The sequence below is a fragment of the Artemia sp. Qi Xiang Cuo genome, chromosome 2 (genome assembly GCF_049724085.1).
Source record: "Artemia sp. Qi Xiang Cuo chromosome 2, ASM4972408v1, whole genome shotgun sequence".
NCBI classification, from domain to species: Eukaryota; Metazoa; Arthropoda; class Branchiopoda; order Anostraca; family Artemiidae; genus Artemia; species Artemia sp. Qi Xiang Cuo.
Window position 1 is genome coordinate 53,344,984 of NC_142795.1, and position 26,234 is coordinate 53,371,217.

At 37.9% G+C, this 26,234-nt stretch overlaps 1 protein-coding gene across 1 annotated transcript in view; it reads left to right on the forward strand.

The window, feature by feature from the left end:
- The window catches only part of Ufsp2 (UFM1 specific peptidase 2), a 131,480-nt gene that overhangs the window by 43,349 nt on the left and 61,897 nt on the right, over positions 1–26,234 (forward strand). Inside the window, exons 5-6 of the mRNA XM_089108171.1 lie at positions 14,777–15,040; positions 17,488–17,634. Coding sequence (XP_088964297.1) covers positions 14,777–15,040; positions 17,488–17,634 — 411 coding nt within the window. The remainder of the gene's footprint in view (positions 1–14,776; positions 15,041–17,487; positions 17,635–26,234) is intronic.

A 26,234-nucleotide genomic window follows, 5' to 3' on the forward strand; every position in this document is an offset into this window, starting at 1 on the left:
GGCAAATTCCCCCAGTGTTAAATTTCCCCTGAAAATCTCGCCCCCCCCCCCCGAAACTTCCCTGCCTATGGAAAATTCTCCCCGTAGAAAATACCCCCCAGCATAAAATTCGCCCCCCCCCCACCGTCCGAAAATGTATGCATACTTCCCAATAACAAATACTATACATAAACAATGGGCAAGTTTTAAACTTAAAGAACTTCCTCCGTGGGTTGTGGGGGGTCATTTTACCTCTAAAGGCATAGTTATTGGACCTCTCTACTATAGTGATCAAAATGAATCTCAAAATTTTAATCAGACGATTTTGGAGAAAAAGGAGGCGTGGGAGGATTCCTAGTTGCTCTCCAGTCTAAAAAAGGGTTGGTCACTTAAAAAGGGCACTAGAACTTTTAATTTACGATCAAATGACCCCTTTCTCGATGCTCTAGGACCATTGTGTCGATACGATCACCCGTGAAAAATAAGAAAATAAAAATAAACACGCATCCGTGATCTTTCTTCTGGGTAAACAAAAGCATAAAATTCCATATTTTTGCTGATTGGAGCTTGAAATCTCTGCAGTAAGGTTCTCTGATACGCTGAATCTGATAGTATAATTTTCATTAAGAGTCTTTTACTTTAAGGGGATGTTTCCTCCCTTTTTCGAAAATCTGGCAAGTTTTCTCAGGCTCGTAGCCTTTTGTGGGTAACACTAATCTTAATGAATCTTTATATTTGGAATCAACATAATAAGCCCATTCTTTTGATATATCTATCGGCATCAAAATTATGTTTTTAGAGCTTCGGTTGCTATTGAGCAACCGAAGCTATTCGGTTCGCTATTCGGTTCGCTCCTTACCTACAATTTGTTACCACGAACTGTTTGTACTACCAAACTAAGTGAAGCTCTTCACTTGGTCGAGCTTTTCGTTACCCAACGTCACCTTTTCATCTTCACTTGTTCCTTTCCTTAGCGACTTAGTCTTCTTAACATTAATTTTCAAACCTGTTCTAGCACCCCGAACTCGCAAAGCCTCTAAAAGTTAATTAATTAAAAAAACTTTTTCCACAACATAAGTTTTTCAAAGAAAATTAAAGAACTCCATTAAACAAAAAATGAGCAAAAATAAAATCAAATAATCTACCAAGCGTGAAGCTACCACAAATTAGCATCGATAAATAAATGAATCCCAAAACGAACAGAAATTACAATAAATAATCGAGTCAAACTCAAAACGAGCAGAAATCACCATAAGTCGGGCTCAAAACCCCCATGCCTTCCCAAGGCCAGAACATAATTTGCACTTTATTGAAAACCTTAAAATGTTTTTACTTTTATAACTTTAATAAGTCAAATAATATTAACATTTTGATTACTAAATATCAGTATATGTATGTTAAACTGACAATGTACATTCATTTTTATTTTTTCAGTAAAGTGCAAATTTTACTGAGATACCTTATTGGGGATTAGCATTAACACAGTACATTTTGATTTAATCTTACGGCAACAATTAGTTTTTAAACATAAAAGCAAATGGGAGGGTGGGCGTGGGAGGGGGATTAGTTGCCCTCCAATCACTTTCGACTATTGAAAATGGTATCAGCCCTTTCTATTTTCAATCGAATGAGCCCTTTTCGAAGTTCGTACGACAACTCCTTCGATACGAAACGCCCTGGTCTAAGAAAAAAAAAAAAAAAAAAAAAAAAAAAAAAAAAAAATAATACAGTATACCCACATCGATCTTTTCTATAAAAATGTCAAGTATTCCAATCACTTTCGACTATTAAAAGGGGACTAGGCCTTTCGATTTCCAATCGAATGAACCCTTTTTGAGTTTTTACGACAACGCTTTCTATAAACACCTTATACGCCCCCAGGGCATAAATTACAACCCTTACCCTTAAGACTGTGAGGGTGGTTGTCATCCTCTAAGAGTTAATTTCCAGAAGTTTCATCTACGTTAAACAAAATAGCTCTCTCAAAATTTTGTTGGATGTTTTTAGGAAAAGGGTGGGCGTGAAGGGGGCGTTAGTTACTCTCCCGTCACTTTCAACTATTATAAAATGTATTAGCCCATTCAATTTCCAATCAAATGATCTCTGTTAAAATTTTTACGGCAACGCTTTCAATAAAAACCTTATATGCCCCCAGGACATAACTTACAACCCTTGCTCTGAGGGCTGGGGGAAGGGGTTGGTCATCCTCAAAGACCTAATTTCCAGAACTTTCTACTACGTTGAACAAAATGGCTATCTGAAAATTTTGATTGGATGTGGTTGGGGGAATGGTGGGCGTGAGAGGGGGGTTAGTTACCCTCCAATCACTTTCGACTATTAAAAAGGGCACTAGCCCTTTCAATTTCCAATTGAATGAGCCCCTTCTCAAGTTTTTACCGCAACTCTATCTATAAAAACCTTATATGCCCCTAGGGCATAACTTACAACCTTTGCCCTGGGGGCTCTGGGGGGTTTGTTATCCTTAAATACAGAATTTTCAGAACATTCAACTACGTTGAACAAAATGGCTATCTCTTAGCTTTGATTGAATGTGTTTAGGGAAAGGGTGGGCGTGAGAGGGGGGTTAATTACTCTCCACTCACTTTCGACTATTAAAAAGGGCAATTTCAATTTCTAATCAAATGAACCCATTTTTGAAATTTCTACAACAACTTTCTATATAAACCTTATATGCCCCCAGGGCATAACTTACAACCCTTGCACTGAGGGCTCTGAGGGCGTTATCATCCTAAAAGACCTAATTTCCAGAACTTTCAACAACATTGAACAAAATGGATATCTCAAAATTTTGATTTGATGTGTTGATTTGATGGGAAATGGTGGGCGTGAGAGGGGGTTAGTTGCCTTTCAATCACTTTCGACTATTAAAATGGCACTAGCCCTTTCAATTTTCAACTGACTGAGCCCTTTTTGAAGTTTCTACAACATCGCTTTTTATAAAACCTTATATGCCCCCAGGGCATAACTTAAAACCCTTGCCTTGAGGGGCTGTGGGGGGGGGCAGAGTTGTCATCTTTAAATACATAATTTCCAGAACTTTCAAATACGTTATAAAATTTTTGATTGGATGTTTTTGGGGAAAAGTTGGTCATGAGAGGGGGGATAGTTGCCCTCAAATCACTTTCGAATATTAAAAAAGGGCACTAGCCCTTTCAATATCCAATCGAATGAGACCTTTTTCAAGTTTCTACGATAAAGATTTCAATAAAAACTTATATGCCCCCCAGGGCATAACTTATAACCCTTGCCATGAAGACTGTGGGGGGGGTGTCCTGCTCAAAGTTATAATTTTCTGAACTTTAAACTGCCTGGAATAAAATGGCCATCTCAAAATATTGACTGGATGTATTTGGGGTAAAGGTAGGTGTGGAAGAGATTTTAGTTGCCTTCCAATCACTTTAGACTATTAAAAAGGGAACTAGTCATTTCAATTTCCAATAAAATTAACCCTTTTTAGAGTATCTACAACAATGTTTTCTTTATATACCTTATCGGCCCCCAGAACCTAACTTCAAACCCTTACCCTGAGGGCTGTGGGGGGGGGGCTGTCATCTTCAAAGACCTACGACAACGCTTTCTATAAAAACCTTATATGTCCTCAGAGTATAACTTAAAACCCTTGCCCTGGGGGCTGTGGGGGAGTGTCCTCCTCAAAAACATAATTTCTATCTGGAAATCAACTACGCCTAACAAAATGGTTATCTCAAAAGTTTGATTTGATGTGTTTGGGGAAATGGTGGGCATGGAAGGGGTGTTAGTTGCCTTCCAATCACTTTCGACTATTAAAAGGGGTACTAGCCGTTCCAATTTTCAATCGAATGAGCCCTTTTCCAAGTTTCTACGACAACTCCTTCGATGCGAAGTGCCCTGGTATGGAAGAAAACAAAAAATAAATAATACAATATGTCGTTCTTTTCTTAGGCAGCGTGATTGTGCTGCCTATGATTCATTTTGTTCACACTTTCATCTAGGATGCTTAAGTGATCAGCATAATCTAAGTCCATGAAAGTTTTACTTTTTCATTTGATACCATGTTCTCCCATTGCTTTTCATCTGCTAGTTAAAACAAAATCCATCAAAATGATCCATATTAATGTCGATAAAACACAGCCCAGGTTCACTCCTGACGAAACCAGGCACTAACCTCATTTCCTACCTTAAACGCAGCAGCGTTATTCTCTTACATATCACTAATTACTTTAATGTATTTTTCTGGTATACCATGCAAGGATAATACCTTCGCTAAAGCTCTTTTATCAGTTGAATTTAACACAATCAATTAATTCAGCCAATTTATTAATATTAAAAAAAATTATTACAAAGGTAAAGCGGTTACTAAGCCCAAGAGGCTTTGCTTGTAATGGGCCAACATTTGCTCATAATCTATAAAACTAAAGACTAAATGTGTTTGATGACTCAGGCACTTCTCAATTATTAGCCTAAGCGCAAAAATTTGGTTGACAAATCCTCTACCCTTTCGATAACCGCACTGGTCTTCTCTTAAAACTTTGTATATATTATCTCTAAGTCTAAAAAGTATCATCATGCTAATTAATTTGCTACCTACTTAGACTAGGCTAATGCCTTTATAATTGCCACACTTACTCTCATCACCTTTCTTTTACAGGGGTTTAATAAGGGTTTTCCTAAAATCGCTAGGTACTTCCCCCTTTTCAAAAATCATATTCATAATCTTCAGCAACTTATTTCTAACCTCATAACCATCATATTTAAGAAACTCATTTACCACACTATCAGCACCTGGGGCCTTATTATTTTTTAATCTTTTTGCTACGGTCGCTAATTCTTACTCACAAAATAAATCTTCCTTTACATCCAAGGTCTCACAAACTTTTTCATTTTCCTCTATGTCTTTTCCTGTAACTCTCTCCTAGTTTAGCACATTCTCAAAATGTTTCGCCCATCTCTCTTTTACTCTCTCTTTATCTCTATTTGTGGCTCTGTTCCTATCTTTAACTGGAACAAGTTCAGATTGACTACTCCCTCTTAATTTATTAACATGCTAGTACAGTATTTTACTATTATGCCTTCTAGCTGCATCTTCCAGATCTCTAGCAATTTTATCCGTGGCCTCCTCTTCACACCTCCTTAGTTCATACTTAAATAATTTCTCCACTTTCTTTATATTCCTCTTATTTTCATATGTTCTATCACTCCGGTAGTTCATGTATAAGCCCATTCTCTTCTATATTATACAAAGCTTATTCACTACTATTCCAAGCTGCGTTTCTAACTTTCTTCCCCAAGACATTATCAGAAATTTTACAAATTATTTTCAGAAAATTATTACATCCATCTTTTACATTGTCAAATTTTAGTATTCAACTTATCCTGGAAAGTTTCTCTCCAATTTTCATCCTGGAGTATACCAACGTCATACCTTCTCGGAAAGTAGTTACGCTTCCGATATTTCAGCTTTAAATTAACCCTTGGCACTACTAGATAGTGACATACCGGATTTTAAAGTATTTTCAGTCAGTCTAGACTAGGCAGAACTTCTGGGCTTGGAATATATTTGATTAGACCGGATCAAAAAGAGTTAATGCACTTCGAATCTTTTCTGTCCGCCAACACCATAAGAAGCTATTTGGCTTGGAATATTTTATCCGCTCAAAACTCGCAGAGCTTGTACCCTTTGCAACTGGGATTTTAACCTGTTACGTATTTTTTGAAATGCGATCAGTGTGATAGTATATATAAGTCCTGTATTAATCCTGTATGTAAGTATGGATACTGGTTCAGGAGGGCCTCAAAGTGCAGAAATAGTTTTAGGTTGAAAGGATTTAAAGTCTACGAAATAGGCCGAGATCTTGAAATTTCCCCCCTTTCGCAAAGCTGAAGCTAGCCTTCGGAATATGTGTGGGTGAATATGATTCGATAGAAAATAGAAAAAGATAAGGTATATAAAGTTTAATAGTGACAGATCTTCTGACTCCTCTGCTAAAGGGCTTCTAATTAGAAAAAAAAGAAAAAAGGTTCTTCAACAAATTTCACGTATATAGCCACCTGTATAAGCTCAATGTATGATTAGATCGTAAACTGGATTTAATACGCTTTTAAATGGAATCGTAAATGGATTTAATACGTAATTGAATTTAAATACGTTTTTTTTTAAATGATTTAAATTCTCACCCAGTGCAAAAACAAGCTCCAATTCCATGCTATGGACTGACTCGGTTGGAATCAAAACAGGAGGTACACTGCACCTTCCAGCCCCACCCTCAATCACCAAGCCCAAATAACGCGCTGACCTGTAGAAGTTTCAAGGGGTGGCAACTCTACTCCTGCTTGTGGCAATTCCCTTTTTTTATGTCAGGCTTCATTATCCATATTAATTTCTGGTCGTTTAAGGATTCAAAATCGAGAATTGATGTGAATTTTTTTCAGTTTTTTCTACTTATGAATTAAAATGTTAGAATATGATTTAAACTTTGGACAAACTTTGAATATTCAGTTGAAGTTTTCGATGCGTATTTGGTTTGTACTATGAGTTTTTAATAACAATTTGCTATAAAATGTTGGTGGATGGGATTATTATTCATATGAACTAAAATCTGCGGGATTTTTCGGTCTTCTATGGGGATGAAAGCTGAAACCCTTGAGCATACACGTATCTTGATTCACCATTTTATAAAAAGAGAATTTTTATGTTATATTTTGTTGTAATTGGGTTTGTTTTAAGAAATATGGCATCACAAATCAATACAACCAGATTTTTGTCTTTATCGAGGTTCTCTTGGCCCTGGAATTTTAATTCATGTGTAACTTCTGGGGAGGAAGGCACCAGTCCCTACTCTTCTGTTATCCACCCTAAGTTCATGCTTGTGTTTATTTATGTAAATGCTGTTTAATCTAGGCCTACCCGTATAATTATTACATAGTGAGAGTGGTGTTTTAGCCCACTTTTAGCTATAAATACATCTTTCGCTGCCTATCTGCAAGCAATAATATCAGCTGGTCTTTTAGTACTCATTGTCAGACTGCTTGGAATTTTAAAGCAGATCAGTGTAAAAATGTAATATAATGGTTGCGCTATGAAGCGATATAACCGTATTTTTCTTCAAAAATGTAGTGTTCGCGTTATATTCCCTTCTTTGTGATATCTCTAATTTCATTACCATACACCGTATTTTCTTTTCAACCTGCTTTTTTCCGTTTGATTCAGCGTACATGCTTAGTAAGTTTATAACCGATCGGAGACAAATCAAAGCATAGCCTATTTTGGGCATCACAAAATAATCTAACTCTTATTTTTCCATAGATTTTGTCTTCATTAAGGTCCCATTGTCTTAGTCTGTATGACCCGTAAGTAAAGGCAATCTGAAAAAAGGCAAAATTTTGTGGCCCAGTTGCGGATTACTACACATCGATACAAACAACTATCGAAATCTTCCTGTTTTCATTTAGGTCTGCCTTGCCCTGTTTATATGCCCTGCAAGCTACTAGCCTACCAAAGACGACAACAAATTTTGGGCGTCACGAACAGATACAGCCAAAATTAGTTTCAAGTTTGTTTTTTGCTTTGTGATTTATTTGGCCAAGAAACTCATGAATGTCATTTTCATACCTATTTATACGATGAAACTTAAGGTCTTCTTTAATTAAGTCGCAAACGTTTTAATCTTTCGCTGTGGAGTAATCAAGACCTTCGAAGTAAACTAACTGGACTGAGTAAAAGCTGAGTCCTAGCTGATTGAAAAAAAAAAACTTTTCAGGTCCATTTTCGGACGACCCAGTTTTTTTTTCAAATTTCTTCTGTGCATATGGCTTCCCATTGCCCCAACATCTTACTAATACAAGTATCAAGCTTAAAAAAAACATTGGTTCATTTTTGGAGTCTCCTTGCCCCCCCCCCCTAAACAAGAAAGTTTTAACTCCGTCCCCCAAGTTGTGCCAGAACTTTTAGGGCAGGTGGGAGGTGCACGTTTGTTGGTCCCTTCCCTCTAAACGCTGAATATGAAGTCTCCTTGCCTCCCCCCTCTCATAACACTTCGAGTTTCAGCTCGATCCCCACAAGTCGTCTCTGAGACGTTGCAGATGTGCTATTTTGATAACCTGGATGCCTGGCTTAATTTACCCCTCTTCTAAGCCAAAGTTGGAGGTATGTCTTTCGATTTCAATCGCTACTTCACAGGAAATAGTTACCAGTTCAATAGGGACTCATGGTGACACAAATTTTTAAACAGATTAGGTACCAAAATCTTTAGACCCTTCCCTTCTCCCCTCTCTTACCAAGGTAGGATTCGAGGTCCACTTGGCATCTCTCATAACATTCTCCGAAAGTTCCAACTTGACCCCCGAAGCTGTTTCTAGAATATTACTTACACGTTTGATAGCCTAGCAACACATAGTATCTTTTGATTTAGCTTGCTACTTAATCGTGAATAGATTTAAGGTCCCATAGTGACTAATGGTGCAAAAATATTCTGGTGGATTGGAGAAAAACATGTAGCCTCCCATCCTCATCCCTTTCCCTCAAGTCGAATTTTGAAGTCCATTTAGCTCCGCTGACACTCCCTGAAATTTCTAACTTTAAGCCTCAAGCTGTTTCCGAGATAATGCAAATACGCTATTACGATAATCTGGTACCATATAGTGTCTTTCTGCCTCGCTGCTTAGGTACGAGTAGATTCTCATCCAAATACAGGCCTATTTCGCAAAAACGTTTAGGTCGACTGTAGACCTCAAATCTTTAGCCGTCCTTCCCAATACAAAATCCGCAGTTTCCTTGCCCCCTCATTCCGAATAACATTATTTGGACGTTTGGAGTGCTTCCCCCAAGCCGTTTCTGAGATGCTGTAGATATTCTATTTTGATATGATTACGCATAGTGTCTTTACATTTGCATCTGGCCGCTCACTCAGGTTGAAATTTGACGTCTGCTTTACCTCCAACACTCTCAATCCGTTCTTGAGATATAACGGACACTCAAGGTTTTTTTAACCTTGGTGCATATAATGTCTTCCGATTTGCATCGCGACTTCACAGTGAATAGTTTCTAGTCCCACAGGGGACCGAAGGATTTACCAATAGGCCCTTTAGGCCCGGGCCTAGGGTTGCACAATGCCAGTGGGCGCAATGAATTATTGCTGAGTTATTTTTGTCTTAACAAAAACTGGACTGATGTGATTTATCGTCTAAGTGCCAGGTGCACTCCACCGTCGGGCTACCTATTCACAGAAAATTGATTTTAAAACAACACAGGAATTCCATGGGCACTTGTAAACTATCAAATATTTCCCAAGAATCGCAACTGGGAGTTCGATATCACCTCTGTTTCATTACTTTTAGCTCATCAGTTGCGTTGTGTTCAGCGCTTTCACTATCTCTGAAATTTTGGGGATTTCCCCGGAAATTTTGCAAAAACGGAGCGGTAAAAATGTTTGGGTCTAGTATCGTTAAGGATTCCCTAGACGGTCAATCATTTTGATCGAAAGCTTCCGTCAATGAATTGATTAAAGCATGATTGACCATTTAGGAACCTGTTTGACGCTTGAGTCAAGCGTTGACGGTGATTGATAGAAATTTTGAATGACTCAATCGGCTCCTAGACGGTCAATCATGCTTTTATCAATTGTTTGACGGAAGCTTTTGAACAAATTGATTGACCGTCTAGGGTGTCCTTTAAAGCTCTAAATTTTGTCCTATTAAAGTGCCAAAACTGTTAGGCAGATTTGAGATAAAATATGTTTTCTCTTTCTTTTCCCTTCTCCCAATTTAAAATTTAATGTCCAAATGCATCCACCTCTCCGAAAAAAAAGCCTCTGAAAGTCTAAATTTGATCTCCCTAATCATTATCAAGATATTTCAATTACAGTATTTTGATAACCTGGCAATACTTAACATATTTTGACTTATCACTGCTATTCAACTGTAAATATATTCCAAGTCCCATTGCAGCTTATAGTGCAAAAAAATACGGAGTCCCTCCCCCTAACACGATCTTAAGTTCTTGTCCTCCTCCTTCCTCCCTTCTCTAGCACTACATTAAATTTCCCACTAATCATCCGATTCGTTCTAGAGATATTGAAGATGTGGTATTTGATAATTTGAATTTAGATAGCGTTTTGGATTTAGCTATACTCTTAACCTTTAAGCCAATTAACCCCCTTACCCCCCCCCCCCTGCTTAAAATTTGCTGAAAGTTTCATCTTGATAGCGAAAACTTTCCCGATATATTCCAGGTATGCCATTTTGACAACCTGGCCACCCATTGGGCCTTTTAATTCACCGTGCTACTTAAATGTGCGTTCATTTAAATCCCAAGGAGAACAACGGAGGAAAGTACGACTGGCTGGTGATATGCCTTCCTAAAGGTGTTTAAACGGGATCAGGAACAAACCTTTTCACCGAGACAATTAACAATTTTTCCGTAAAAAAAGAAAAAAAAAAAAAAAAAAAAACAAAAACAGGTGAGCTTGAAGATGCAGCACAAAAAGGTAACATCATGTCGCTTTTCAAGCATATTAGATAATTCAGTGAAAAACCTCCAAAGATAGGAGCAACTAATTCCACCTCCAGCGTAATGCTCGAAGATGAAACCGAGCAACTAGTGCGACGAAAGGAGCACTTCGCAAAGCTGCTGAACGCCTAATTGCGTCCGCTCATCAAATAACGCAAAAATCCCCAAGAGCCTGATCGCCCTTCTTTAGAAGAGATGCAGGATGCTCCGAGGAGAACACAAAGCGCCAGGAACCTGCGTGATAACTGGCGCTGCTAAGATTCGCAGGACCAACGATACTACTATGGATCCATTTGCTCTTCTCCCTCGTTTGGACAACTGAACTGATTCCGCAAGAATGGAAGGAAGGGAAAAAACTCCCTCTATGGAAGTGCAAAAGTAGCCGAAGTGATTGCTTCAACTACAGAGGATTTGCCCTCCTGTTGGTTCCCAGCAAATTATTTGCCACGACGTTAATCGATAGAAGTGCCCAGTTCATCCGTAAGTGCCACCGGACTCAGCAAGTAGGTTTCATGCCAAACAGATCTACTACCTAGCAGATCTTCATTGTACACCAGGTCATGGAGAAAGCTCGTGAGTTCCGGCGTACAGCATACATCACCTTTGTTGACTTTAAAGCAGCCTTCTGTTCGGTTGACCCTGAATCTATCTGACTGACACTAGAATGAAGTGGTATCGTGGACAAATACTTTTGCTTGTTTAAGGCGCTGTATATTGGTGCGAAAAGCTCCGTTCAGGTTAATGGTCCTCGAAGCTCTCTATTAAATATCAATACTGATGCACGGCAAGGCTGCGCTGTTGCTCCTGAACTGTTCAACGCGGTGATTGATCATGTCATGGATCGAACCACAAGCCGACCTCCCTTGGGACTGAAGTATGGTGACAGAGTCTTAGCCAATTGCGACTTCGCTCATGATATTGCCCTGATATGCATTTCTGCAGCTGAACTTGAAAAAGCCCTCAGGACACTGTCAGACGAAGCTTTGAAAGTGGGACTACATATTAGCTAGCAAAATACAAAAATGTTGATCATTGATCCGACTGGTAATACGGCCAATGCATCACCATTCAGCATTTCGAAGTCGAAGTCGTCAAGTCATTTACCTACCTTGGGTCCGTCACCGCGGATAACGGCTCAATCGAAACTGAAGATGTGTTTCACATCGGCAAAGCCGCATCATTTATGGTACGACTATGCCGTTCGGTATGGTCAAAGCCCAACATCAGCTGAAAAATAAAAATGCGGATCTACAAGACCACCGTAAATTAAGTCATTCTCTACGGTGTGGAGACCTGGTCAGATGCCGTTTTTTTCTTCGTGATGCCATAGACGTAGCCCAAACAAAGTTCCTGGGACGTATTGAAGGGATCAGGTGGTACGGCTTCGTCTTAAACACCCGACTACTGGCACTAACAGATCAGATCCCCCGACTCTCGTCAGCTTGCTCCACGAACCCTACGGTGGTTCGGTCATTTGGTCCGCATGCCAGCAGAAACACCTGCCAGCACATTCTTCAGTTTTGATCCCTCTGCGCATGGCTTGAAGCGCCCCTGCGGAAGGCCCCAATTCATATGGTGGGACCGCCTAACCCAGTACCCGTCAATGATTGACACTGATATACAAGACGTAGTCATGCTTGCACAGGACCCTTATGAATGGAGGCGAAGAGTCGCGTGTCTATACGCTGGACCACCAATAGGAGTATTAAAGTAAGGCTGTCTCAATAGTCTTGCCTTACTTTCTATCTAAAAAATTAAATGATCAAAAAATCTCAAAGAATTAAATCAAGAATATCATTAAAATTAATTTTCTATCTCAAGTTATTAGTTTGATGTTCTATTTTTGTATTTTTTTCCTTCTACATTAGTGTTCCCTTAGCCTAAGGACTTCACTATCAAACAGTTCGTGGTAACGAACTATAAGTAAGGAGCGACCCGGCTCAATAGTAACCGAAACTCTAAAAAACGGAATTTTGATACCAATAGATACATGAAAAGAATTAGATTTTTATGCTGATTTTAAGTATATAAATTATTTATTTTGGTCTTACTCATTAAAAGTTACGCGCCTGAGAAAATTTGCCTTATTTTCGATAAAAGGAGGAAACCCCCTAAAAGTCATAGAACTTTAAGGAAAATCGCACCGTCAGATTCAGCGTAGAGAACCTTACTATAGAATTTTCAAGCTCCTATCTGCAAAAATGTGGAATTTTGTATTTTTTGCCAGAAGAAAGATCACGGGTGAATGTTTATTTATTTTATTATTTTTTTTTTTCAGGGGTGATCGTATCGACCCAGTGATCCTAGAATATCGCGGGAGGGCTCGTTCGAACGGAAATTAAAAGTTCTAGTGCTCTTTTTAAGCGACCAAAAATATGGAGGGCAACTAGGCCCTCTCCCACGCTCATTTGTTTCCCAAAGTCACCAGATCAAAATTTTGAGATAGCCATGTTGTTTAGCATGGTCGAAAAATACAATAACTATGTGTTTGAGGATGACTTAATCCCCCACAGTCCCCGGGGAAGGTCTGCAAGTTATGTACTTTGCCCTTTGTTTACATATAGTATTGGTTATTAGGAAGTATACAGAAGTTTTCAGGGTGATTTTTTCTGGTAGTTGGGGGTAGAGGGCTACTTGGGAGGATCTTTCCATGGAGGAAGTTTTCATGGGGTAAGGGACATTGCTACGAAGGGGGTGCCGCACTTCCCAGCATGATAAAAAAAAAACGATCAGAATTTGATTAAAAAAAAGTTTTCCAACTGAAAGTAAGGAACAACATCAAAACTTAAAACGAACAGAAATTATTACGTATATGATTGGGTTTGCCCCCTAGTCAGTATCACGCTCTTAACGCTAAAGTTTTTTTTTTATACTTTAATCAAAGCTATTTATTCTAACTAATGGCCTTTGCGATTAAGGGGTCATTCTTAAAGAATTGGAACAAAATTAGAAATTTAGCGTAAAGAGCAAGAAATTTAGCGTAAAAATGTACGAATATAGAAGTTCGTTATGTAAGTTAATTCGCAAGTTACGTCCGATAAAAATTTCGAGAAAGCCATTTAGCCAAAAAAAAAAGTAAAATTAATATGTGAATTTGGTTTTAATTATTCATTTACGGTGAGTAAAAATCAAAGCTACATTAATTCAAAAATGTTCAGGAAATTAAATAAAAAAAAAAGAAGTTTTTTTTAACTGAAAGTAAGGATCGACATTAAAAGTTAAAATGAACAGAAATTATTCCATATATGAAAGGGGCTGTCCCCTCCTCAACGCCTCGCTCTTTACGCTAAAGTTTGTCTCACAACTTTGTGTTTTAAAACAATAAAAAACTTTAGCGTAAAGAGCGAGGCATTGAGGAGGGACTGCCCCTTTCATATACGGAATCGTTTCTGTTCGTTTTAAGTTTTAATATCGCTCCTTACTTTCAGTTAAAAATAACTTGCTTTTTTTAATTTACTACAAGCTTAGAGCCCAATGAGAAATTAGTTAGTTCTTTTTTTCGTGCCGTAATTGTTTTCTTTGTTAGGTTCTTCTTGGCCCTAGGACTTACGGATGTAAGTTTCATATTGATGTTGGACCTTTCACTATTCAGATCAAAATAGCTTTCTCCAAATTATTACCAATTTTTTTTTGTGGGGGAGGAAGGACTTAAAAAATGCGCGGGAAGGTGAATGGTTGCTTTGCAAACACTCTAGGCTCTAAAAAGAGACATTAAAAATTTTGTCAATTGAATGAGCCCCCCTCGCAAGTTTCTACAACCAACCCTTCCAGACGAAGTGACCAGAGAAAAATAGTACATGGAAGATACACGACTCTTTGTTTAGACAGTGCTATAGTGCTGCTTGACACAGGTCCTATTTTTTAAATTGAGTTTTCAATTTCTGTTTTTTTTATCTAATTAAAGGAAAATATTTAAATATAAAAATATTCAGTAACTTAAACTGATTCATAGAAAAAAGGTACAAAAGACATTTCTGTGTTTAGGTGGCTTTAGTAAGAGGGGGATAGGGTAGTATTGATACGAATCGGTGCAGTTTATCTTAAGATAGTAATGGAAACCTCACTGACCTTTCATTATTATCAAAGTGATTACCTTTTCTTTTTACACAAAGACTTTATAGTTAGATTTTAAGAATCAATGTGAGTAAACTAACTTATAACATTGTCTTAAGAAACCTGTAACACATACTTTATTTTTCCTGGTTTGCCTGATAACCATATTTTTTCAAGAAATAGCTTTATTTATAAAATGATGCTTCTTAGATTTCTGACGTTTGCAATATTTGTTTCCAGAGCCAGACACAATTGTAATCAGTGGAATGATGGACATAGATTTTCTTGCTTATATTTCGTCTTCTTCAAAAATTGAAGAAATCTTCGGTTGTTTAAGTAGTGGCATATGGAAACAACTTCACCAGACATTTTGCTACGCTGCCGACAGGTTTTCAAACGGTCTAAGGTTAAACGTTTTGCCAAAGCGGTTTCATTTTAAGCCAAGATGTTTAGGGCATTTTGTCAGCACGGTTGCCATAGAAGGAGAACCTGAGGGAAACAGAGGTGATATTTTGTATTTATTATATTTTTCTTTAACAAGGTTAAAATGTAATAGGCCAAAAAGGGACATTCTTGTCACTCCATATTCTATTTACTTACAATTTTCCTTGATTTCTGGTACTGGTATCACTTAAACTTTTGGCTTTTCCGCATCCCCCCCCTCGCTTGCCAAACTGCATGGAAATATTTATTGGATTTACCGATGACGAACGAAAAACTGTTAGTGATCTATCTTTGATATACCTTGACAATAAATCGGATGCAGGCAAGCGTTTTCCTTTGACGCTAGTAACTTCTGAACTAACTCCAATTATTAAAAATTTTATTTTGCTCTTTATGATTTAGATCGAAATAAGTTAATTTGTTTCGCAGATTAAATTATTGTCACTCTCTAGTGGATTTCGATACATTAGAATGTTTTGTAACGACATTGGTGATAGGAAAGTCCAATCGGTTGAGTGGAGGGATTTTTTAGCTGCATGGGGGTGTCCAAGTTTTGGAAAAAAAAAATTCAAAGTGGAATACGGGGTGGGAGGGGGGTTGAAATAATGAAACCAGGACGGCAAAAGCTCTCGGATGCAAAATCTGTAAAGCGAACTAAAAACTGGGCTAGAAGCATGTGTATCATTTAGGCATATTGTACAGATAGGGGGAAACGCATGTAGACTAGGAGATGTTTTAGATCTAGTGTTTTGGTCATTTATGGACGATTTTATGACATATGGCAGTGACAGAATAACTCTATGGCAGTGATAGAGTTGCTCTGTGTCATTGAAAAAGAGTAATAATACTGCCATTATTAAAAAGTCCCGAAGCACCAAAAATACAACTTTATCTGTCTTGTGACTAAGTTAGAAACATCTTGGTGCCAATATTTGACTGTTCATGCACGAATCACTGATCGAAGAATGGCTAGGCTACATTCTAAAAGAGATAACCCTAAAATCTGAACTCTCAAAAAGGATCTGCAATTCTATGATAAGCCTGGCATTTTACGATCAAATTTCATTTAAAGCTTTGAAAAGTACTAATTTCATTTTTTTTTTTTTTTTTTTTTTTTTTTTTTTTTTTTTTTTTTGCAAAGGGCACTAGAAAATGTTGCCAAGCAAATATCCTGAAATTAAGTTAACATATTGAATGATAAAACGCCTTGTTCGACAAAAAGTTTCCACTCTGTTATCCCCCCCCCCTTCCTCGAATATTGTTATGAAAAGCTTTACTTTCATATCATTATGCAAAATGTAAGAAACTAATTGCCGAATTACATGCCGGAATCCAGACTCTGGTTCCTTCAGAAATTTTAGGTTTGAATGACGGGTGCCGAAACGGGGTAAGGCTGGAAATGGCAAAGAAAATTGGGATTTGTTTTGGATCCGTGTTCACTTCCGTCCTTTGCGCCGTAAAGAGGAAAAGGGAAGAAAAATGGTAAAGAATTTTAACTCTAGTGTAAAAAAAGGAACTGAATTAAACCAAAACGAACCATTGAATTTGAAACTAAGATTTAAAAAAAAAAGAATGAAAAAAAATTAAGAATGTAAAATGACCACCACTACAATGAACATTGACGGACAACTTTTTTTTGACAAAAGCAGATAATTTTTTGACAAAATCATTTTTGGATACATTTTTGACGTTCTATTATTTTCATTTTGACTTTCGTTAATATAATATTTTTAAATCCCTTTCTCTGATTCTGACAAAAGTGTTTCTCCCGCAACAATTTTGTTGGCAAAGTCCACAAAGGATTGCTGCAACACTTCACGTAGCCTAATCAACGCAAATATAGTTTTTAACTAAACCTACAAGCAAAAAGCCCTCGGCTATGGTTACAGATTCCTGGAGCTCCCTGGCTTTGCAAACTGTGGGGGATGCTTTTAGGAAGTATCGTAATGGTCCAACTGCTAGGAATTATTGCAAGTGAAATGTGCTTGCACGGTTAAAATAGTTAGTTATTATATGTTCCATCTCCAGAGCACTTGTCGTATTACTAATAAGTTCTGGCTTATTAGGTTTGACTTAAAGTTCCATGGTATCTGGAGTCATACAGATATAGAAGTTGTAATTAGATGAACTACTTACTTAAATCATGATTTGAAACTAAGGCTACCATGTTATAAGTGTGTGTTGTTTTGTCTAGCTGATTAACTTTTCCTGGTCATTTAAATTATTTAAATGGTTATTTGTTGTTTAATTATATAGCAGGAATTTTGTGGGTTGAAAAAGACTACATTTTCTATAAGAGGTATCTTGAAGTATTTTTTTTTTTGCGAAACTTAGACATTGATCAGCTCTTCTATCCAAAAATCGTGAGTTTAGCTTTCCTCAGATGGATGGCTAATGCGCTGTTATTTCAGCAATTATTTCATTCTTCTTTACATGCAATTTCTTTTATATGTCTTGTTGTGTATTTCTATGTATTAAGTCTACCTTATATATTTATTTATTTTCAGAAGAGGAAAGAAAAGCACTCCATGAAATGTTCAGCATTCCCCTCACTGAACCCTTTTTTAGGCTTGCATCCCGATATTATTTCTCTGACTCAAGTGTACCGTCTAGATATTTGTTAAATGTTCACGAGCACGGAGCTTCAAATATGTGTAAGCTTTTTTCCTTTTTAGTTTTTTTTTTCTCAAAACTCACAAGCCTGCTATTTATTTTAAGAAATCAAAATTTGTTTTATTTGGATTGTCAGTTATGTGATAGAACTTAAATTTTCTCTTGTTAAAACAAATTTAGATCCACAATAAGTTACAGCGAGAATAATTAAGCCTATAATTGATTCATAAAATGTCAAAATTTCCAATCAAAAGTTAAAACATCTTGTCAAATGAACCGAACGCATAGCATAAAAAAGTTTCAATACTAATGGTGTGTTTCAGCATCGCAAGGGTTGCTGATCTGGCAATGCCCAACTTCCTAATCCCAATAATCTACGAGAGATACTACAAGTGCTTATCTAGCTGTTTGTCATTTGGAACTCTTTACTTGACTCTGAATAACCATATTCACCACTTGCTCTATGATTTAAACGCAAAGGTGGTAGTACAGTATCCAATCTGAAAGGAAATGAAATCTGTATCTTTAGCTATGTTTTCGAATTTGAGTATAACTTCAGATGTAAGTAATAGTGTGAACATGTTTTTGGTTGTTGGCTAAGCCGAATATAACTTCAGAAGTAACTATTCGGGCGTAAATTGTGACCGTAAACTTCCTACGATTAGAAGTATATCTATATTTTCATCGTATTCGAAAAAATTTCTGTAGCGTTTCATGGTATGAATACTTGCAATGTGAAGCACAACGCTGAAACACACAAGAAATTTTAACAATAAATGCTCCTTGCAATCAATATTTCAGCACTTATATAATTAAATTAATTCACATATCTCTTTTTTGAGAAAAGTAGGATATGAATGTCTGTATTGCCTTGCTTAGCAGATATGGCGTTTTTCGATAAAATATGGTTTGATTAGCCTAAGTAAAGAGCCATATGGGCACAATACCTTTTTTCACCAAGGCACTTCGTATAGTTTTCGTAGAAACTTCGGAAGGCGCTCATTCGATTGGTAATTGAAAATTCTACTGCTTTTTTAAGAGTCAAAAGTGATTGGAGGGCAACCAGTCCCCCTCCCATACCTTTCAATTCCCCAAACACATCCAATCAAAATTTTGAGATAGCCTTTTGTTCAGCTTAGTTGAAAGGTCCAGTAACTATGTAAAAAAAAAAAAAAAAACTTTTTCGCATGCTGACTAATGTCTGCGTTGCGCAGGTACCGATCTCCTGATTCAATGCCTTTGGCCGGGAGTGCAATGCGTGGTTGGGGGCAAACCATAGGACGCTTCCCGTGTTTTTCCTCCAGATTTCTCCAGGTACCCATTTAGAACTGGGTTGACTCTGGCTGAGCTTACAGGGTCACACCATTGACCCCCGTTCAAAACTAAAGAATCAATGACACTAGGACTTGAACCCCTGACCTCAGGATTTCAAGTCTGGAGTGCCATGTAAAATCCACGTAACTATGTAAAAGCCAGAATATAATTTGTACTCTACTGAAAAAATTCCTTTAAATGTTTACACTTTTATACTACTACTAACAACTCACCGCAGCACCAAGCCGCCTGAAGCCAACACAGCTACGCACGCCTCTCCTCCATCCCAATTTATTCAAAGTCTCCCTTTTTACACCCTCCCACGAAGTTCCCATTTCCTTTAAATCTTTCTTTATGACGTCCTACCATCCCAGACGAGGAAGACCTGCTTTCCGTTTAGCCCTAGACGGTTGGCCGAAAAGAAGAATTATCGACAATCTGTCATCCTTCATACGCACAATGTGCCCTAGCCACCTCAACCTTTCTTTCATTATAGCCCTAGGGAGCGGTATTGAACCACATTTTCGTAAAGCCTATTGTTTGAAATACGGTCAGTCAGCCGGGTACCCAGAACAATCCTTAAGCAATTTCTCTGGAAAACATCTAGCAAATCTTCATCCGCTTTTCGGAGCGCCCATGCTTCAGAGCCATATTTGACTACTGTCATCACTGTAGCTTCTAATATTCTAATCTTGGTTCGCAGACTTATCTTCCCATTCTACCAAACTTATTTTAACTGTGAAAAAACACCCTGAGCCTTGGCTGTAACATCTTCACTGCTCCCACCATCTTTACTAAAAATACTACCAAGGTAAGTGAAGCTGCCCACCGGATCAATCTTATCATTACCAGCGTCACCTTTTCATCTTCACTTATTCCTAGCCTTACCGACTTATTTTTCTTAATATCTATTTTTGCACCTATTCTAGCATCCTGAACTCACAAAACCTCTAAAAGTTCATTCATTTTCCTCACACTTTCATCTAGGATGGTTAAATCATCAGCATAATCTAAGTCCAGGAGACTTTTTCCTCCCCCTTTGATTCCGTGGTCTCTCATTGCCATTCCTGTGCTGCTTAAGACAAAGTGCACCAAAGTAATTCATATAAAGGGGGATAGAACACCACCCTACTTAACTCCTGATTTAATACAAAACCAGCTTCTAACCTCATTTCCTACCTTAACCGCAGCAGTGTTATTCTCATACTTAGCAATAATCACTCTGACGCATTTGTTTGGTATAACATACAAGGATAAGACCTATTTTAAAGCTCTACAATGAACAAAATCAAACACTTACTCATTATCTATAAAACTCAAGATTAAAGGTGTTTGATAGCTCATGCACTTCGAATAATTCATCTAAGAGCAAAAATTTGGTCGACACATCCTCTACGTTTTCTAAAACCGCACTGTTTTTCTCTTAAAACTTTGTTAACTGACAAATGCACATTCATTTAAATTTTATTCAGTTAAGTACAAATTATATTCTGGCTTTTAGAAAGCGTAGAGGTTTTGAACCCTACTCATATTAATTTCTGCTCGTTTTGAGTTTGAATCTGTTATTTATTTTAATTTCTGTTCGTTTTGGGTGTCATTTATTTATTGATACTGATTTGTGGAAGTTGTAAGCTTAGTAGATTCTTTGATTCTATTTTTGTTCATTTTTGGTTTAATGGATTTCTTCACTTTTTTTTGAAAAACTTGTTTTGTGGATTTTTTTTTGTTTTAATTGATATCTGTTCGTTTTATATTGACAAAATATTTTTCAGGGAAAACTCAAATAATAGTTTGAATCTTTGCGGTTTTTCTTTAAGAATTTATAGTTTGGCCTGCTATTTATGTACTGGAGGAACTTTTTCAGCAATTTTTAATAACATAAACTTTTGAAAATCATGAAACAAATAGTAGTTTAATTTAGTCATATACATCCTCTAGTTGACCTGATAAATAAAAGTTAATACCATTCCCAAAAAATAATATCCATGCTCTTTTACAGCCTTGATACAATTACACTCTTTCGATTTAGTAAAATTTCAAGAGCAAAAGTAGTAATAGAAGTAGCCCCAAAAGTTTGAACTTAGTACCCTCAGTCGTTCTTGGTATATTGCTGAGATGTCTTATTTGCAACCACCATACAAACAGCGATATAGTTACTAGACCATTCAGCTATGCTGAACAAAATGGCTGTCTTAAAATTTTGATTGGAGGTGTCTGGAAAGTTATGAGCTAAAAAGAAGGGCTGATTGCCCTCCAATCACTTTGGACTCTTAAGAGGGCACTAGAACTTTTAATTTTCAATCAAACTAGCTCCTTTGAAATATCAGTGATATTACTGGCTATGGTACAACATCGCTGCCTATGTCCTTATATGCCTTATAGTGCTTATATACCCTTTTAATACCTGCATGCATATAGATTTTTCATTTAATTGAAACTCTTACTCCTAAACGTTCCCTAAAAGTTTCAACTTAATGCCATTATTGTCGTTAGGTACAATAACCGTAGAAGCAGCATTAAATGAATACTCACAGTGTCTTCTGGATAGCTCAAAATCCACAACCTATGAAGGTATGAAGGTGAAATTTTCAAAGAATATTTCTGTTTTACGGATGACAACCTGCCATCCATATGCAGGTTGTCAAAAAGGCATATCAGCAATATCTTAGGAACAGTTGCGTGTGTGAAATCAAAACTTACACTGCTTCTTGTGGGGGATGTTGAACTAACCAAAAGACAATATTTGCATCATAATACTAATGCTTCTTCTCATACAACTACTGCTAATATTACTATTACTACTATTAACTGTACTCCAACTGCTACTACTATATTTTCTGATGGTACTGCTACAACTAATAAACCTCAGGGTATTAAGGCGAAAATTTTGGGCCACATTGCAACTGTATTGAAATAAATCGAAATACAGTATGCTCATATAGGTTGTTAAGCGGACATCAGGAATGCTTCAGGACCGGTTGATGGGATTAAGTTAAAAATTTCATCGTGTATTGAAGGGAATGTTGAAAAACGGTGCTATTTGCGTACTGCTGCTAATCCTACTACTGCTACTACAACTATTGCTACGCATAATTACTGAAATTGTCAACAATGCTGAAAAAATTGATGTCTCAAAACTTTGTTTGGATGTTTGTTATGTGAAATGATGGGCGCAGGGGGGGGGGTCTCTCAAATCACTTTGACTCTTAAAAAGGACACTATAACTTCGAATTTAAAATCAAATGAGACCTATCTGACTTTAATACGACCACCCATTCCATAAAAATCTTCTATGCCCCCAGGGCATAATTTAAAGCCCTTGCCCCAGGGCTCTGGGGGTTGTGCCAACCCTGGAAACATTGTTATATGTTCTTTGGACTACTTTAAAATAATTGTCATCGCATAATTTCAATCAGATGCATTTGGTGAAAAGAGGGGTAATGGGGGGGGGTGTGTGCTAATTTACCTCCATCACTATTGACTCTTAAAAGGGAACTAGAACTTATAATTTCAACCAAATGAGCCACCTCTAAAGCTTATACAACCATCCCTTCCATAAGAACCGTAAATGCCCCAGGGGCATAACTTAAAGCATTGCCCTCAGGCTCTGGTGGCTTGTATCAACCTCAAAAGCCTTGTTATGTGATATTTGGACTATTTTTGATAAAAGGACTGTCTCAAAATGTCTATTGGATGCATCTCAGGAAAATACAACGTGTCTGTGTGTGTGTGTGGTGGGGGGGGGGTATCTACGCTTTGATCACTTCGACTCTTAAAAAGGGCACTAGAACTTAGGATTACCAATCCAATGAGTCTCCTCCAAATCATATACGACCACCCTTTTTATAACAACCTTATATGCTTGAAGGGCATTTCTTACAACGTTTTCCCTGACAGCTGTAGAGGGGGGGGGGGCTGTATTCCTCTCAGACATAATTTCCGAAGCCTTCAACTACGATGAATAAAATGGTTATATTCAAATTGATTGGAGGTGTTAAGGCAAATGCTGAGCGTGGAGGGGGGGGGGAGGGGGCTGTTTGATCTTAAATCGCTTTGACTCTTAAATAAGGCGCTATAACTTCCAATTTCAAATCAAATAAGCCCCATTTGATGTTTATATGACTGCCCATTCAATAAAAACCTTAAATGCCCTCATAAAATAACTTAAAACCCTATCTCCTGGGCGCTGGGGGGCTGTGTAATTCCTTGGGACATTATTACATGTTCTTTGGATTTTTGAAAAACTCTGTCTCATAATTTTAATCAGATGTGTTTGGTGAAAGAGGGAGGGGGGTTGTAGGAGGGGGGGGGGACTAAATGCCGTCCATCACTTTTGGCGCTGAAAAAATGACACTTAAAGAGCCTTTTCTAAAGATAAACAACCATCCCTTCCATAAAAACCTTTAATACCCCCTGGGCATAACTTACAACCCTTGCCCCTAATCTCTGGGGCTTGTTTCAACCTCAAAATGCTTGTTATGTAATATTTAGACTATTTTGAATAGAATGGATGTCTCAAAATTTCTATTAGATGCATTTCAGGACAATACGACGGATGTGTGTGGCGGGGGCTGGAGGTGATGACTGCCCTCCGATTATTTTGACACTTAAAAAGAGGACTAGATCGTCTGATTATCAATCAAATAAACCCTCTCTGAAGTTTATATAACCACCCTTTCTATAAAAACCTTATATGCCCCCAGGGGATAACTTACAACCCTTGCCCTGAGGGCTGGGGGATTTACTATCCTCAAAGACACAATTTCCATTCCAAATACGCTGAACAAAATGGTTATTTTAATATTTTGATTGGAAGTGTTTGGGGAAATGATGTGCTTGGGGGGGTCATTTGCTCTTGCTTCATTTTTGACTAATAAAAAAAGGCACTAGTCCTCTCAATTTTTAATCGAATGAGCCCTTTTTGAAGCTTCTACGACAAAACATTCTATAAAAACCTTATATGCCCTAAGGGCATAACTTAATACCCTTGTCTTGAGGGTTATGGGAGGGGGGGGGTTGTCATCCTGAAAGACATAATTTTCAGACCTTTCAACTACGTTGAACAAAATGGCCATATCCAAATGTTAATCGGAAATGTTTGGGGAAACGATGGGCGTGGGGGGGGGGGGTGATTCTCCTTCCGAGTACTTTCGACTAATAAATAGGGCAATAGCCCTCTCAATTTCCAATCGAAAGAGCCCTTTTTTGAAGCTTTTACGACAACACTTTCTATAAAAACCTTATATACCCCGAAGGCATAACTTACAACCTTAGCCCTGAGGGCATAACTTACAACATGACTACTTAATAACAAGATAATAGGTTATTCCCCCTGGGCATAACTTACAACTATTACCTTGAGGGCTGTGGGGGGAGTGTCATCGTCAAAGACATAATTTTTGGACCTTTCAACTACGTTGAACAAAATGCCTATCTCAAAATTTTGATTGGTTGTGTTTGGGAAAATGGTGGGCTTGAGAAGGGGGTTAGTTGCCCTCCAATCACTTTCAACAATTAAAAATGGCACTAACCCTTTCAATTTCCAATCGAATGAGCCCTTTTTGAAGTTTCCACGACAACGCTTTCTATACAAACCTTATATGCCCTCATGACCTAACTTGCAACCCTTGCCCTGAGGGCTGTGGGGGGGGGGCGTCATCCTCAAATACATAATTTCCGGATCGTTCAACTATGTTTAACAAAATGGCTATCTCAAAATTTTAATTGAATGTGTTTGGGGAAATTGTGGGCTTGGAAGGGGTGTTAGTTGCCCTCCAATCACTTTCGACTATAAAAAGGGGCACTAGCCCTTTCAGTTTATAATCGAATGAGTCCTTTTTGAAGTTTCTACAACAACTCTTTCGATATGAAGTGCCCTGGTCTAAAAGAAAAAAAATAATAATACATTGTGCCAACATCGTTCTTTACTTACTAGGCAGCACTGTTGCGATGCCTGTGATAGTTTAAAGGTCAAATAACTACCTCTAAGGTTGACACCCCCAGTACCTGTTACAAGGGCTTTAAATTATGCAGGTTGCCCATTGTTAACATATGAGGTCTTCTCATAATCAGCGCAATTGCGCTGCCTACGTAAAGAACGATGTTGGCACAATGTATTATTTATTATTTTTTTTTCTTTAGACCAGAGCACTTCGTATCGAAGGAGTTATTGTAGAAACTTTGAAAAGGGTTCATTTGACTGGAAATAGGAGTGGCTTCTGCCCTTTTTAATAGTCGAAAGTGATTGGAAGGCAAGTAACACCCCCCCCTTCCATGTCCACCATTTCCCCAAACACATCCAATCAAAATTTTGAGATGGTAATTTTGTTCAGCGTAGCTGATTTCCAGATAGAAATTATGTTTTTCAGCAGGAAACTCCCCCACAGCCCTCAGGGCAAGGGTTGTAAGTTATGCCCTGGGGCCATATAAGGTTTTTATAGTAAGTGTTGTCGTAGAAACTTCAAAAAGGGCTCATTCGATTGGAAGTTGAAAGGGCTAGTGCACTTTTTAATAGTCGAAAGTGATTGGAGGGCAACTAACCCCCCTCTCGCGCCCACCATTTACCCAAACACATCCAGTACAAATTTTTAGATAACAATTTTGCTCAAAGTAGTTGAAAGTCCTGGAAATTAGGTCTATGAGGATGACAAACTCCCCCCCCCACAACCTTCAGGGCAAGCGGGGTAAGTTATGCCCTGGGGACATATAAGGTTTTTGTTGAAAGCTTTGTCGTAGAAACTTCAAAAAGGGCTCATTTGATTTGAAATTGAAATGGCTAGTGCCATTTTTAATAGTCTAAAGTCATTAGAAGGCAATCAACATACCCTTCCACGCCCACCATTTATCCAAACACATTCAATGAAAATTTTGAGATAGCCATTTTGTTCAAAGTAGTTGAAAGGTCCGGAAATTGCATCTTTGAGGATGACACTCCCCCCACAGCCCTCATGGTAAGGGTTGTAAGTTATGCCCTGGGGGTTTATAAGTTTCTTATTGAAAGCTCTGTTATTGAAACTTGAGAAAGGGCTCATTCGTCTGGAAATTCAAAGGGCTAGTGCCCTTTTTAATAGTCGAAAATGAAGTGAGGGCAACTAACCCACCTCTCACGCCCACCTTATCCCCAAACACATCCAATCAAGATTTTTAGATAGCCATCGTAGTTACAAGTTTTAGAAATTAGGTATTTGAGGATGATAACCCCCTCAGAGCCCTCGGGGTTAAGGTTATAAGTTATGCCCTGGGGGCACATAAGGTTTTTATACGAAAGAGAGAGAGAGAGAGAGAGAGAGAGAGAGAGAGAGAGAGAGAGAGAGAGAGAGAGAGAGAG